Source organism: Malaya genurostris, chromosome 1 (genome assembly GCF_030247185.1).
Source record: "Malaya genurostris strain Urasoe2022 chromosome 1, Malgen_1.1, whole genome shotgun sequence".
Taxonomy (NCBI): domain Eukaryota; kingdom Metazoa; phylum Arthropoda; class Insecta; order Diptera; family Culicidae; genus Malaya; species Malaya genurostris.
Window position 1 is genome coordinate 105157780 of NC_080570.1, and position 16716 is coordinate 105174495.

The 16716-nt window shown below is 39.8% G+C and overlaps 1 protein-coding gene across 2 annotated transcripts in view; it reads left to right on the plus strand.

The window, feature by feature from the left end:
• Nucleotides 1–3561: 3561 nt before the first annotated feature.
• The window catches only part of LOC131425313 (uncharacterized), a 138863-nt gene continuing 125708 nt past the window's right edge, over nucleotides 3562–16716 (plus strand). The window contains exons 1-2 of one of the 2 annotated variants that reach the window (XM_058587107.1): nucleotides 3562–4069; nucleotides 4123–4254. In XM_058587107.1, coding sequence (XP_058443090.1) covers nucleotides 4197–4254 — 58 coding nt within the window. In that variant the 5' untranslated portion in view covers nucleotides 3562–4069; nucleotides 4123–4196. Of the gene's footprint in view, nucleotides 4255–16716 lie in introns of both variants that reach the window. The other variant, XM_058587105.1, reaches the window with a different exon arrangement.

Genomic DNA, 16716 nt, shown 5'->3' on the forward strand with positions numbered 1-16716 from the left:
CAAGCGTTGCTCGTTAGTAAGTCTATTCATGATGAAATGTCAGAGCATACTGAGCAAATAATAATGCATGAAAATCATAACCTCGAAAAATCTGAGCAAATACTAATGCATGAAAATCCTAACCTCAAAAAAATCACCTTTTACTTCTGTCTAAGCTTCAACTACTGGGTGTCTCTACGATGAGCGTAGAGTGGATTAGATCGTATCTGACAAACCGTTTTGTACAGGTTAAAATCGGTTCTTCAACATCTGAAGTTTTCTCGAATTTTTCTGGAGTTCCGCAAATTTTATTCATTAAAACAACATATGTCAGATGAAGTTATACAAATATACAAATATATACAAATATATACAAATATATACAAATATATACAAATATATACAAATATATACAAATATATACAAATATATACAAATATATACAAATATATACAAATATATACAAATATATTTATGAAAGACCAATTTGCTTCAATGAATTTTTCAGTATCTCTCGTCAGAAAACTCTTGAAAGTTGGCAAGCTTCATGGAGCAATGGCGAACTGGGATGATGGCTGCATTCCATTATCTCTAGGGTATCGACGAAACCTTGGTTCAGGGGGATGAACGTGAGTCGCGATTTCATTCGTGTGATGTCTCGGCTCATGTCAAACCATTACACGTTCAACGCACATCTCCGGCGTATTGGTCTCGCGGAGAACGGTCTCTGCACCTGTGGCAAGGATTATCAGGACATCGAGCATGTCGTGTGGTCGTGCGTAGAGTATCGTAACGCCAGGTCTGAGCTTAAGAAATCCCTTAGGGTCCGAGGCAGACCACCTGAGGTTCCGATCCGAGATGTATTGGCGAGTCGGGATAGTCTTTATATGCTTCTCATTTATAAGTACCTTAAACACATTAACGTACAAGTGTAATCTGTTATATTACTCATGAATTTGCTCCCTTTCCTTAAGGATATTTCAACTGAGGCTACGAATAAACTTCACCTACATGTTCGTTACTAACATCCGCCCGGTTTTCCCCATCCCTCGACTGTCCACCATCTTCATCGAAACTAACAAGATCTTTCACTATCTCGATGTCAACTAATTAGATCTCTGTCGTTCTTAGTCTTTTCGTTCCCATACCCCCTTTTTTCACTCCGTTTTCCACAACATTTACTTCTCTGTGTTTCTTTCATTCTCCTTGGCAACACCACCATCATCACCCACGAAGAGCCGCTCCAGTCGATGACCAACATGCGGGCCACCCGCCGGGCCTTCGTAGGCTGGGGGTGTTTCTCGCGGACCCACAGAAGGATGCGGCAACTTTTGAAACGTTTCCACGTCAGATTTCAACACCACCGTCACGAAGAATTACTCCCATCGATGAGGCAACCCGCCGGATCAAAGACTCAAGAGTGTTTCCTGAGGACCCTCATAGACAAGCCCTTGGCATCGTAAAACTAAATGGATTATACCTTAATAAATATATCTTTGAAAAAAAAATTGATATACAAAGGACTCCTCGCATTCAAGGAAACCGCGCTAAATATTTCAGCATCGAAGAAATTTAAACGAACGGCCATTTAAAGACCAATGCATTGTTCTCAGAATAAACTCTGATGTTTCCAGAACTCAAAATTGTCACGCATTCTCAATGAAAGAATCCAATCCAACAGTCTCATATTCGTTTTTTACTATCCCATTCGTAAATGACCGCATCTATAACAATCGAAGGGAGGCTAAGCATTTTCGTCTCTTACTCAAACAAAAGAGAACGTAACGGCCACCGTCACGCGCTGCTCTATGACAAGACGAAACCAAACTAGAGTCTTCATGGAGAATCAGTAGAGTTTCAATTCTACTTATAGTGTCTAAAATATAATAAATCCAGATAATTACACCCCAGAACTGGAAACCAAAACTACTACAGATTCGAGCACCACCAGGTAAAAATCAGTGCGAATCGTTTTCTGTTATTATCGACTTCAGATGAACATTAACACTGGATAATATTCAGTTTTCACTGACAACCGCAAATGACTGAATGGACAAATGAAAGAAAGAACACAATTTTGAAACTACTGTTCCGCTTTCGTCGTTGACTGGACATGGATCTCGTTCTCATAACTTGCTACCGTAACTGAGTGTGACATTTGTTTCTCGTCATTTTCGTCTATTTTGAGTCAATGAAAATGACTTTTATTAGCTCAGTTTCCTTCAAATAAAGACTAGGAAAACTTGTCTGATAATTTTTTACTAGCACTTGCTCCGCCCTTATGGATGTTAAAGTGTTGTCTCGCACCTATTTAAAGACAGCCTGTTCACGTAGTCAATTGAGAGGCATTTTGTGTAGTTAACCGAAAGTGCTATTTTGTTACCATTGCTCTGTGCGCCCAGAAGTATGGTCTTTTTATAATTGACAAACTCGAATAATTCGGCACTTCTTGAACCAACAATTTTCCCTCAACGGCCTGATTTTGAAAGTCGTGTCTTCAAAACTAAGCAAAACAATTTTGTAGGTAGAACATCCCTTTACGATAATTGAGTTTTATCCTATTTATTCTATGAATTTGATGTATTGTGAAAATAATGAAACATGTTGGTTAAAAGTGAAGAAAAATTTAGTCCTTTTAAATTTATTAGAATATATCGCGATCCCTCAATTAACAAAGTTTACGGACCCAACGCTTGTAATAGTTGGAATTTTTTTCGAAAACGTGCTTCAATACTCAGAAGCAATTACAATATGAAAGCTGCAGTAGTTTATGCAAAGATATCTCTGTTTTAAAGTAATATTTTCTACTGCTGAGTTTTCTAAGCTAGGTTCTATTAAAATGAACTAGAGAAAATCGATAATTGCTACCAAAAATACGACATTGCGCGACAACGATCTCCCTGCTCATCGTCGAGGCTCAGCTGATATGCATACAAAACGGCAACCTACTTTACATGAATAAACCATTGGGTGAAAGTGGAAAACACAATTTGATAGTCAAAAAAATCAGACAACGTAGTAATGCAGCAAAATGAGGCTTTGTCGAGACGGCTCACACATCGAGGGTGTCGTGAGCCGGAGGATTCCGGTTGGTTTCGCCGTTGTGGTGTTGGAGGGGGGGGGGGGGGTGAGCGAAGGACAATAAGGCAAGTTGCACTGTCACACAATGGGACCATGTTTCAGGAAGATTTTCGTCATTTCTGATTTTTCATTTCTGTTCTATCGGCTTTCCGCATTCCTCTCCGACGATGGCTCTGTTCGGAGCCCATGGAGCAAGCCCGAGACCGGTCTCTCGCTAGGCTGCGGGAAACAGTCATATACGAGTAGGCAACTTTCACTCCGCTTGATTCTTTGGCAGGAGAAAGTCGCTCCCAGAGAAAGTGATTCTCTGCTACACGTTGATGATAACAGCTACGATAGCGCAGTTGATGATGATGATGGTGATGGTGATTGCGATGATGATGATGGATTGACACAACTCGCTCTCCTACGATGACGGTGTGCTTCGAACGCTCGAATGATTCGTGTTCCGAATAGCACGCAGATGCTGGGTTTACTCTGGAATCCTTAGTTGTAACCGAATCCTTGCGTATGACGGCCGGTTTTCCCTTTGCTGAGACGGGGATTCTGCATAACATCGGGTGATTTCAATAAAAAACTTTCGCGATCCGTTTCGTTGGTTGGTGTCGTTGTTGCCATTGCTTCTGTCACTTTCACAGCCCTTCTCTACAATCCGACAATTTGTTATCCGCTGCTGTTGTCGTCATCGTCGTCGTTGTCGTCGTCGTCGTCGTTGTCGTCGTCGGTAGTGTCTATGGAATAACGTTTCTGGGTAGGGAATAAAGAAAAGTACCACGCCCAAGACTACGCATATCAGCTTTATTTTGCTGGTTGGTTTTTCCGGAAGTGGTGGTAGCCAAAATCATAAGAATAGTCGATCCTTCGCACGGAATAACAAAAACCATGAAGTGTGCTGGGAGGTGAGAATTAGCTGTCACTTGCAGGAATCCCGTTCACTCGCCTCTCATGGGAAAGTGCTTACAATGAATCCGATTAGTACACATGCCGCCTGTTTGGAGGCGCGTGATAAGTAATCGTAGTAAATTGAATGGTGACTTGATTTTGATAGTGTGCCTGTTCCAGCTTATGTGTGAATTATCATCACCAACGGAAAATTGAAGAGCAACATCAAAATAGCACAAACAGGGGCATCAAGGATGCGCTGTTGGTTTGATCCTTGGATTTTGCTGTGGGTTGTTCCGCTTCTAGTTGAAGGTAAGCCCCAAATCAACCCTTTTTTTGCACAACTTTTTTTTTTTTGGCACGCACGGATTCGTTCGCAGAGAACAACAAAAAACAAGACAATTTCGTGCCGGTATTAGTATTCAAGTGGTGTTTATCCATTCCACCCCTTTATCGCACACGTGTTATGATAACCGAGAAGAAACCTTCACAGAAGTATCATACTCAGAAGAAGAATTCAAACGCATTGGCTTTTACAGTGTGAAGACCCCAAAGGATAGACAAGGATTAGCACTTTTTGCTCAATTCAAACGAAGCGACATAAGCAGCAACTGGAGGAAGAAAAAAAAACTCACATTTGGGTTCGCTAGTTGGAACTGTTTTTTTTTCTTCCTCTGACTCGTTCGAATTCCTCAACTAGGATACATCAGCTGCTATACGATAAGTGGAACATGAAGGGTTCCGGGGGTTTTCTCGTAATTTTTGAACGGCAACAGAAAGAGAACCGGAGATAAAAGCAACCGTTCGGTTGCGTTGATAGGACCGTTCTTCCGGCAAATTCATTCAAAATTAAATTTAGGAATGGAAAGGCATCCTTAATGCACTGCTGCCTGTCTAAAGTGGTGTTTCCGTTTTAATGGAAACATGCCTGATGTTGGATGTGTTGAAGATTCGATTTCGATCCGTTCAGTTGAAATGAAGGCAACTGGATTGCAACTTGGGAGCTAACGAACAGTCCCGGAAAAGTGCAGGAAATGTAATTTGAGAATTGGTTTGTTATTCAAAAGACCTAAAATAGCATAGCATTGGGAACCGTCCGTTAGTTGTTGTTCAGCTGTTCATCATTACTAATTGAGCAATCTGTATTGTTTTCAATATGCTAACCACTATCGACGCCGGAATCTACCGAATATAGATCATCTAGAACGAGAACGGAAAGCTGATTTTAATTATCAAATGTATCATGGAAAACGAGAATCGTGAGCAAACCTGCTAGTTATCAGGTGTACAACTTTGCTTTCACCGTTTTTTATCCAAAATTAAAAGCTTTATTGTGAGTGCTTACAGATGTATTATTCAAAGTAATAGCGACAACTTTATCCCATCTTTCTGATAATTTTCGGATCCCGTCTTGAAAAAAGGAGTCCTCTTCTGACGCTATCCATGAATCAATCCATTTTTCCAACTCTTCGAAGGATTGAAAATGTTGATCTGCCAGGCCGTGTGCCAGCGAACGGAATAGGTGGAAGTCAGAAGGGGCGACATCTGGGGAATATGGCGGGTGGGGCAAGACTTCCCATTTCAGCATTTCCAGGTACTTTTTTACCACTTTTGCGACGTGAGGCCGAGCATTGTCGTGTTGGAGGATGACTTTGTCATGTCGCTCTTGATATTGTGGCCGCTTTTCTTTTAGAGCGCGACTAACTCGGTTTTAAGAGCTCGTAGTAAATTACATCGAGCTGATCCCACCAAATACAAATCATAACCATGGCGCCGTGAATATTCGGTTTTGCCTTCGACGAAGTAGCATGCCCGGGCTTTCCCCATTATGTTCTGCGTTTAGGATTATGGTATCGAACCCACTTTTCATCACCGATTACGATTCGATGTAAAAACCCCTTACGATTTTGTCTTTGAAGCAGTTACTCACATACAAATAGACGGCGCTCGATGTCCCTCGGTTTCAACTCATACAGCACCCAGTTTCCTTCTTTCTGAAGCTTTGAAATGGCTTGCTGACTCACTCCCAACGATTCGGCAAGCTCTTCTTGGGTTTGGCACGAATCTTCATCAAGCAATGCTTCTAGTTGTTCATCTTTGAAGATTTTTTCTCTTCCATCACCATGTTTGTCTTCGACATCGAAATCACCATTTTTAAAACGTTGAAACCACTCACGACACGTTCTTTTACTCAGAGCAGCATCACCGTAAGTTTCTGAGAGCATTCGATGCGCTTCCGCTGCATTTTTTTCGAATTGTAACAGAAAAGTAAAACTTCCCGCAAATGGCAAGAATTGGGCACATAAACAGACATTTCTGAGCGTGAATAATACGGAAACAATAACAACTGTCACTGAAACGGCGATGAAAATTCGTTAGGCACTGTAGACACTCACTTTAAAGGCATTATAATCTATGTATTTTGACCAGCCTCATCCGGTACAGCCACCTCTCGGAAAAAGGCGGAAGCAAAGTTGTACACCTGATACTACTCAAAAAAATTATTTTGCATTGGTCACCACTTCGGATGCATATCATTTGGGAGAAAAATAATTCATGAGAGTTGCTGAATAGCTTATACCATCATATTCACACTTTAGTTGGGTAGAATTTAACCATGTAGAACTAATTTCTGGAGAATCGATGATGCGCGGGAAATGCGCATTGTGTTGTGTATTTGCTATTGTTATGTTGCTGAAATTTTCAGTTCAGATGGTTAATCTGCTGGTTAGTGAAGATCAATTTTTGTCTGAAGAAAATTCCATATTGGACTTCGGATGTGGTCGTTATGGACTTTTTTTTGGAAAAAAATTACTTTTCATCAAGTAATCCTCATGACCGTTTGAAAATCATCATTTTGTTAAATGGCTTTTTAATATGCACTAAACCTGTATCAAAATATTTCCAAACCCCTTTAACTCAACTACAGCAACATTTAGAAAGACTCGGTTTTATGCCACCCGATCAGCAAAGGATATTCAAACTATTCAACTTTATGATACTTCTCAGAGAAGTTTTGTTATTTTAATTACTAAAAAGAGCGGACTGATATCAGCACTTGTTACGAAAACAGTTTCTTCTACGACGTATTTCCTTCAACTCAGCCAACTGTTAGAGTGGACGGGTGAACGGAAACCATTCTCTTCGTTTTTATGTTGAAAAATCGGCGAAACAGTATTATTTCAATTGAATTATTATTATTATGATAAGTTAATTAACAAAATAAATTTAATCAGAATAACTATTTTGTAAATTTTTGTAACAAGGAAGATAACATGAGAAAATGGATTTGATCCGATCAGTAGAAATAAGTAAATTTCAAAGACAGGGTGTTTTCGCATGTCATAAGATTTAATCAAAACTTTAAAACATTTTTTTTCTCTCTAATTCATCAGACAATAAAAGGTGTTAATGAATATAATGTAGTCAAGTTATAAAATAGTGGATCGTAACACTTTCTGCGCAAATTTATGTGTAGGTTCGCCGAAATCGAAGAGATGTTCAACAGTCCCAAATGTTCTGATGCATGCTGTTATCGGTTCATAGAATCCAAATGTCGTTCGGTGGTATCTCGGATGAAGTAAACTAGTAGAACGTAGCGACCGTTGCGATGTACGGAAATCAAGACTAGATAAAAGCTTCGATGAATCAATATCGCCGTTTAATATTTTTGCAACAATAATTGCTTACTGAATTTTTCTGTGCCGTTCCAATGTGTCCAAACCAATCAGACGGCAGCGATCGGGATACGGTGGAAGATCTAGCGGATTTTGCCAGGGAAAATTCCTTAGAGCGAATCGAACAAATCTTTTCTGCACACGTTCGATTCGTAAACTCCAAGCTAGTTGATACGGACTCCAAACTATGCTAGCATTTTCAAGTATAGGCCGAACTAGCGTGCAGTATAATGCCTTCAAGCAATGTAGATCCTTGAAATCACGTCCGATTTTAGCAATAAAACCTAATTGTCGAGTCGCTTTTGTAATTAATGTGAAACGATGTAAATTAAAAGTGAGTTTTGAATCCAACATAACACCAAGGTCATTAACACGATCAACTCTATAAAGCGTTTTTCCGTCAATTTTATAGTCAAAAAGTAATGGATTCAAAATTCGGTGGAATGTTATGACCTGACATTTTGCTATGCTTACGATAAGCCAGTTCCTTCGACACCAGGCAACGAATTCATCCAGAAGCTTTTGAAGACGCACGCAGTCGTCAATAGAGCGTACCTCAAGGTAAAGTTTCAAAATCGTCGGCGTAAACTAATTTGCAGCCACTATCGAGCAACAAAATAGCGTCATTAAAAAACAGGGAGAACAGAAATGGCCCCATGTTGCTGCCTTGAGGTACACCTGACTCAAGCTTGACTCGTAAGACTACCACTTAAGTAAGAGAAAAGCCAGTCAATGAACTTTTGTGTTGCACCCAGATGCGATAACTTCCACAAAAGAATTCGGTGATCAATTCGGTCGAACGCCGCTTTAAGATCAGTATATACTGCATCAATTTGTACTCTTTCCTCCAAACGCAAAATACAGGTCGAGGTAAAATCCAGAAGATTAGTGCTGACCGAACAACCAGGCATAAATCCGTGTTGATCAACTGAGATGTAATGTTTTGTACGAGAGAACAACTCATTGCTCACTATTATTTCGAAGAGTTTTGAAGCAGCAGACAAATTCGTTATACCACGGTAGTTCCTTACATTGTTACGATCACCGGTTTTGTATACGGGAAACATATAAGACTGCTTCCAAAAAGTCGGGAAGATTCCTTCCTCAAATGATCAGTTGAATATCATGCAGAGAGGAACGGCTAAAACAGTTGCACAATGGCTGTAGACTGCTGCTGGTATACCATCTGGTCCGATCTAGAATGAACGTTTCAATTTCTTTGCCGCTGCGACAACCATTTTAGGAGTAATATTGATGGTGGCATTTTGGCATGTGCACTAAGTTCTCAGGAACATCCAACGATGCAACCTTAGCTTCGATGTCAGAGGCACTATTTCCAGCAAATACCGAAGCAAAGAACTTTGCAAACAAGTCGCAAGACTCCAATGTTGATTTTGATACAACACCATTGTAGCAAACAGATGAAGGAACTGATGAAGATTCACGTTTGGAGTTCACGAAATTCCAAAAAATTTTGGGATTCCGGCGAAGATCAGTTTGAACCCGCATAACGTAGGCTTTGTATAACCCCGTATTCAACCTACGATAGTTTTCACTAGAACTTTTGAACATTCGTAGTGTTTCAGAGCTATGCAAGCGACGATGTTTACGCTGCCAAACATTGCGAACCCGTTTTAATTCACGCAACCTTACTATGGATCAAGGAGGATTGATAAGCCGTTTGACGAATGGTAAATTTGAGCTGAACCATTGAAGTAACGCATCACAGAAAAACATTGTCATTTCATTTATATTATCGATCCCTTGCAAATATGTCCAATCAACATTCCGCAAATGTTCTAGTAAAGCAGTGAAATTAGTTTTATGATAATTTAACTTCCTAGATTCATGAATAGGCTCCAAGTGCCGTGAATTGTTCACACAGTCAACTGGCACCGAAACAACTAAAGGCGGATGATGCGGGTCTACGGGTAACAGAGGAGCAACACTACGGTCAACGAAGAAATTTTTTAGTATTAAAAATGCCTTACTCTTCATTATATGGGGCCGGGTGTCAATTAAAAGTTTCAAAAATAATCGCGTAACCTTTTTGTGTCATAATTTTGGACGTTAATAACTCGGTAATTTGTGGATGGATTGTTATAATTTAACAACCAATCGATTCGGAAACTTTTAACTTAAACATATATGACGACGTCGTTTCAGTATTTCAATAGCATACTATTGAAAAAATGGTTGGAATCGACCTATGTTTTCATCCACCAATCCCTGTTTTACAAAATGACGTCAACTTCTTGTTCGACATAGGAGGCTTTGCGTCATGCATAAAAAACACCGCATCGTAGTATGAAGAGAAATCTATAAATATATGCTGCACAGTATTTCTTTGCTTATTCGTCATCTAACACTCGATGTGGATAGACGAATAACCTACTACGACTAATTTCGATTTTGTTTTATTTTTTATTCGCAGTTGTCTACCTACCCAAGCTATGGGTAAAACGCGCTATAGATCCGAGAAGGATCCAAAGGATGCTTAGAGTCTGAAGCCAAGTGATGTACAGGTAAACGACCGTTTGCTGAGTAACAACCAATACGCTGATCTGCCAGTTGATGTCGAAGAAGAACTGCAGAAGAAGGAAAAAATGCCGCATTTCTACCTGAAGGGCTTCCCACCAACTCTACGCTCGGATTTCAACACACTGATCAGCAAAGGACTACAGGCAACAATCCGTTTATGTACTGAAGGCTACAAAATAACTGTTCCGGCTTTGAACCACTACAAAGGAGTGGAATGTTATCTGAAGCAGACAAAAGCGGAATACTTCACACACGATATTGCCGCCAACAAACCTATGAAGGTTGTACTTCGAGGACTACCCGACATGATGGAAGTCGAACTAAAGCAGGCACTGTCGGAGGCTGGACTAAAGCCTTTGATGGTATTCAAAATGAAGCGACATAATACGGACAAAAAGTTTAGAGATCAACTGTACCTGATTCATCTGGAGAAGGGCTCCATCACCATGAGTCAACTGAAAACGATTAAATCGTTATTTCACATAATCATCGAATGGCAAAAGTATAAACCGGTACATCGGGATGTCACACAGTGCACGAACTGTTTGAACTACGGTCATGGAGCGAGGAATTGCCACATGAAAAGTCCGTGCGGGTAAAGTGCCGAGCCACACAATACCAACGATTGCGTACTAGATGACGCGAGTAAAATGCGTGAACTGTGATGGCGACCATCCATCTACTAGCAAATCGTGTCCCAAACGTGCTGAGTTCACAAAAATTCGACATCAGGCGTCCCGTAAACAATCAACGCGCAAGAATGTTCCACAGAAGGATGAAATTAATTTCCCATGGCTCCCACCGAAGAGGGATATTCCGAATTTGCCGCCACTTCCTCGCAGCAATCCAAAAGATTCAGCCGCTGGATCACAAAAAGAATCTTCCTCAAAAATCCCTCCTGGATGGGGCAATAATCAACCACAAGCAAAGGATGACTCTGGTGATTTATTCTCTGCTGAACAACTGATCGTCATTTTTGAAACAATGACTACGAAACTGCAGAACGCGGTTAGATCAAATCAACGCCTTAGGCAAATTCATAATCGAATATGCAATATAATGAGTAGGTTATAGTAAATTGGAATGCTTGCTCACTCAGGAGCAAAACTGCTGAATTGTCCGACTTTCTTCAAGAGAAGAATGCCGATATTGCTATTTTAACTGAAACTCATCTTAAACCAGAAATTTCTATTTTTATTTCTAATTTCAGGATTCACAGGCTCGACAGGACAACTACCAGAGGAGGGGGAGTTGCCATTGCCGTTAAACGATCCATTCAGCACAGGCTTCTGTCAGCCTTTAAATTGCAACTCATAGAAGCCATCGGAATTGAGATTACAACGACGATAGGACCCATCATCAGCATTGCAGCGTACTGCCCCAAACAAACCAATCTTCTAAATGGTACGTGTGCATCATTGAAGAGAGATCTGGCTATGCTCACTCGACGACAGAACAAATTCATCATTGCTGGGGACCTGAACGCACGGCATGAGCTGTGGGGAAACAAAAGACAGAATCGAAACGGATTCGTACTTGCCGAAGATTACGAAGCTGGACAATACAACATCTTCGCTCCGGATCAACCAACGCGACTTTCCAGATCGGGAGTTCATTCCATTTTGGATATATTCATCAGCAACATCGCCATAGACAGCTCTCCGGTTGTCTTCAACGAGCTCTCTTCTGACCACTTTCCAGTAATATTGACGTTGGGATCTTCACCAGAAACAGTGCCTATTCGTCCTCGGAGGAACTATTATCGCACCGACTGGGTCCAATTTCAACAAATCGCCGACCAACTTATTAATATCGATTTGCCACTTGATTCCCCGATGGAAATCGATGCAGCCCTATCTTCCTTCCAGCATTCAATCACAGTCGCTCGTGATAGGACGGTTCCAGTACAACATATGCCGAGTTCCTCTCTTCAAATCGACAGTGTCACCAAGAAACTCATCCGACTTCGAAATATCTACCGGAGGCAGTATCAACGAACTGGCATCCTAGATAGGAAGACTTCTTATAACAACTTAACTAGGATAATCTAGGAAAGGATATCTGAGCTTCGCAACAAGAACTTCCAGCAAAAGCTTCGAGAAATTCTCCCACATTCAAAGCCCTTCTGGTCCTTAACGAAGGTGCTTAAGAAAGAACCGAAGCCTATTCCTCCTTTGCTTCCACCCCAGGACGCAGCTGAAGGAATACCTTTAATCACACCAGTAGAGAAGGCAAATGCGCTAGGCCAGCAGTTTGTGTGTTCTCACAATTTAGGACTTAACATTGTTAGTCCATATGAAAGAGCCGTTGCTGATAGCGTAGCTGAGGTTGACCAATCAGACAGCTTGGTTCCTGAGTAAAGTAGAGTCACTGCGAATGAGCTGATGGCTTTTGTGAAAAAATCCAAAAATATTAAGGCCCCCGGTTTCGACAACACATTTAACATTGAGCTGAAACATTTGAGTATTCGCTCATTTGTCTTCTTAGCTAAACTTTTTAACAGGTGCTGGGAGCTTGGTTACTTCCCTTCAATGTGGAAGTTAGCTAAAGTTATCCCAGTTTTGAAACCGGGGAAAGATCCTTCCTTTTCTAAGAGCTATCGGCCCATCAGCTTACTCTCTGCCCTATCCAAGCTGTTTGAAAAGTCAATACAAAGGCGAATTCTTGCTTTCGCAGATGAACAGGATATATTTCTGGAAGAACAGTTTGGGTTCCGGAAAGGAAGATCCACCATCCACCAACTCACAAGGGTTAACAACGTCATCCAGCAAAACAAATCAGTGTCCAAAACGACTGCCATGGCAATATTGGATAGTGAAAAGGCATTCGATAATGTGTGGCACGATGGCCTGGTGTTCAAACTGCATAGGTATAATTTTCCCATGTACCTTATTAAAATTATCAAAAATTATCTTGCAGATAGAGCATTCCAGGTTTCTCTGAATAATGCATTTTCAGAAAGATTTACTATTCCTGCTGGTGTACCCCAAGGAAGTATCCTAGGTCCCATTCTATACAACATTTTTACATCAGACATCCCACCTCTTCCGGGTGGTGGTGTTCTGTCACAATTTGCTGATGATACTGCCATTCTTTACAAAGGACGTGTCATTAATGCTCTGAAGAATAAACTACAGACAGGTCTGGACGCTCTAACTGAATATTTTACAAGCTGGAAAATTGTGATCAATGCAGCAAAAACTCAGGTCATCTTGTTTCCACATTCAAGATCTCCAAAACTTGTTCCATCAGACGAATGCCGAATTCGATTCGGTGATGAGGTCATCCAATGGTCCGACGAAGTTATCTATCTAGGACTCACCTTTGACAGACATCTGATATTCAGGTCACATGTTGACAAAATCGTTCAAAAATGCAGCATACTCATTAGGTCTCTGTATCCGCTGATTTGTAGAACTTATAAACTGTGCCTGAAGAATCAGATGGCTGTCTATAAACAAATCATCTACCCCACAATTGAATACGCAGTCCCTGTTTGGCGGGGTTGTGCACGAACACACAAACTTAGGCTTCAGCGCATTCAAAGTAAGATCTTAAAGATGATTCTAAATCTACCCCCTTGGACAAGGACTAGTGAAGTACATGAGATGGCCTCCCTGGATATACTAGAACAAAAATTCGAACAATACTGCACGAAATTTGAAGAGAGGTGCTCAATCTCTGAAATATAAATAATTCAAAATTTGTACGTATTAGGTTAGGGATAATTATAAGTAGGTAGATGTTTTATTAATAATTAAAATAAATATTATGATTAAACATTTGTATGTAAAACAAGAGTAACTAAAACACCTATTATTAATAACGAATCGTATGAACAACAAAGATAAAAGTCCAAAGGGTCAAAACACTTGTACTGTAAAATGTTGATGTAATACACAAAAATAAGATTAATAAACAGATATTTATGCAACAAAAAATAGATTTTTCGGATCTAATTAGCAGCGCTTGTTTTTCGATTACTTGTTAATGGATTTTCCTAATTTAAATGATTCCGAAGCTTCAATATTGTAATCTTAAAAATGTTTTAATTTGTCAACGGATCGGTTTGCATACTTAAATCTCCATTCTCATACGAACAAACGTGACAATATGACTGAACAAGTTGTTGTCCCACCAGGAATTAAACGCTTCAAAAGATTCAAAATTAAATTCTGAAATTTATCTAAAAGCGGTCTCCTCGGTTTAGTAGTATAAATGAGTTTCACAGGCTCACATATACAGTACAATTAGATGCAATGTCATATAGTATCAAAGATAAACTCAAGGTAAGCTTAGCTGCGATTTTACATGTATTGTTTGAATAGGAACTCTAGTAGAATTTGGTTGACCGCCAGTTTCAGTTTAATTATTATTTGCTTCAAAGCGTCTGATGGTTACACGCGTTGTAACTATGACAATGTTCATTCATGAGTTAATAACATCAAGTTACAATATGAACAAAATTTCGGAATTTTGTTGCGTATCCATTCCGTATATTCCTAATATGCCAAAGCGAAAATCAATGTAAGTAACTAAATATTTTATGCGGACTGTTTCACAAGTTTTCTTCCTCGTATTGTTGCCATATTATTTACGACACTTTCCGGATATTAACAACGGTTTTGAAGAATGGTACAACATTTTTCGTTAAAATAAATAAAATCTTCTCTTGGATCGATTAACTGTTTATAAAATTAATAAGTTTGTACGTTTCTCAAAAATTATTATCATAAAATAAAAACAGTTTCATTTTTTCAGGTTTAAATCTTTAGGTTGTTTGTATCTAAAATTGAGCTTTCAAGTAACTTTGAATTCATCATAATTGGCTAATTGAAATTGAATAGAATCAATTATCAAGAAAGACTCTAATTGTCAATTTTGAATCTCAAATTCAAATGGTCAAAACTAAGCAGATTATAATTATTTTCGTTTTATTATACCCTCTTATTTTCAATATATGGCATACATTGCTATATGCCTCAGATACAACCATTTACTGAACATTTTTTGACGCTACCCAAAAGATAACTGAATATTCTTGGATGACTGAAGTGGAGGAGGGTTTCGTGTCAACAGCAGTTGAACACGAGTATATACAGATATTTTGCGTTATAAATTGAAAATCTTTGGTTTCATCCAGATATGTCTCTGACATTATCTACCCGTCGTTTTAGAGCGCTCAACTAATTTCCTCAACGATTTTCAAGTAACAAAGATGAGTGCAATAATGATGGTTTGCCAAACTTTTAACGTGTCCAAAGTTTCATCTAATCGGACAATATCGACTCTGATTTTGTTACCTTTTGGGCTGTTAATTTTTATCAAAAATTTACCCAAAATTTCAAGTTTTGTAGGAAAATGTGTAATTAACTAAATGTGATTATCCATATGACACAAGAAAAGTAATTCGATTATATATTGTAATGGATTTCTTCATTTTATTTTACGTAAAAACATCAATCTTTCCAGGCGATAAAACCTCCATTCTCCATTACTGTGCTTCGCCGGGCCGGACAGGCAAACAATACATGTCGTTTCGTAACACATAAGTGCTTGATGTATTAAATGAAGAATTATTATTCCAATTTGTCTCCGTTATTCGGAATACTCAACCATTCGGTTTGGTGACACTAAATTAAGTACATCAAAACCACAGAAGTTGGATCACGCCGATGCTGTTCGGGTTTCGAGCACAAAGACACCATCATATCGTCACATCTTAAACCTCCGAAACAAGACAACCATCACCGGCAACCTGTAATTGATATTTATCTACAAGGATCTTTCCGTTGCAAAGTTCCTGAAAAGGGACGAGAGAATATTATCATTTTTACTGCCGCTCTGGCACTTCGTGAATACCTTGGCAGAATAAAGAGATTTATCACTACAACCATTTTGTCACCTGTCTTTTCGTTTCTGTCCACGACCCTCGGTTCGCCGGAGACAAATTCCTCATTAGCGTTCTTAGAGCCTACCCAAACCCCATTCAGCCACAATCTTGAAAGTCGACCATGAAGCCGCCCTCGATGAGTATCTCGTCCGCACAGTCGTCGTTGTTGTTGTTGTTGTTGTTTTGGTTGTTCAAATAGGCGGGGAGCAACTCGCAGTACAGTCATTCAGTCAGACAGCCAGTCAGTTAGCGAGTTAGCGAGATGAACACTCCGGATAATTATTTCAGACACCAGTCGGCATGGTTCTGGTGTGGTAATCGCGGAAGACAAAGAAACAAAGTTTCCCTCTACTCGTACGTAGATGTTTGTGGGAGGGCCGGGTTTGCTTTCAGTAATCATCACTTTAATCGTGGTCGTTATTTTCGAAGCGGGCGAGTCGAGTCATGTGCCGAGAGTAAGCAGTGAATTATATACACTGCTCCAGTAAAGTTCTGCTGTTCAATTTCCTGCTGTTTTAAGCAGAGGAAACAAAAATTTTCCTAAAAACTTCGGACCAAAGCTTTTTCTAACCTCCCAACTCTGCAGCAACAAACTGTACCGATAATGTAATTGAATACTTTTCCAAGTAGCTTCGGTCCTCCTTATCGATTTTCTGGAAACCG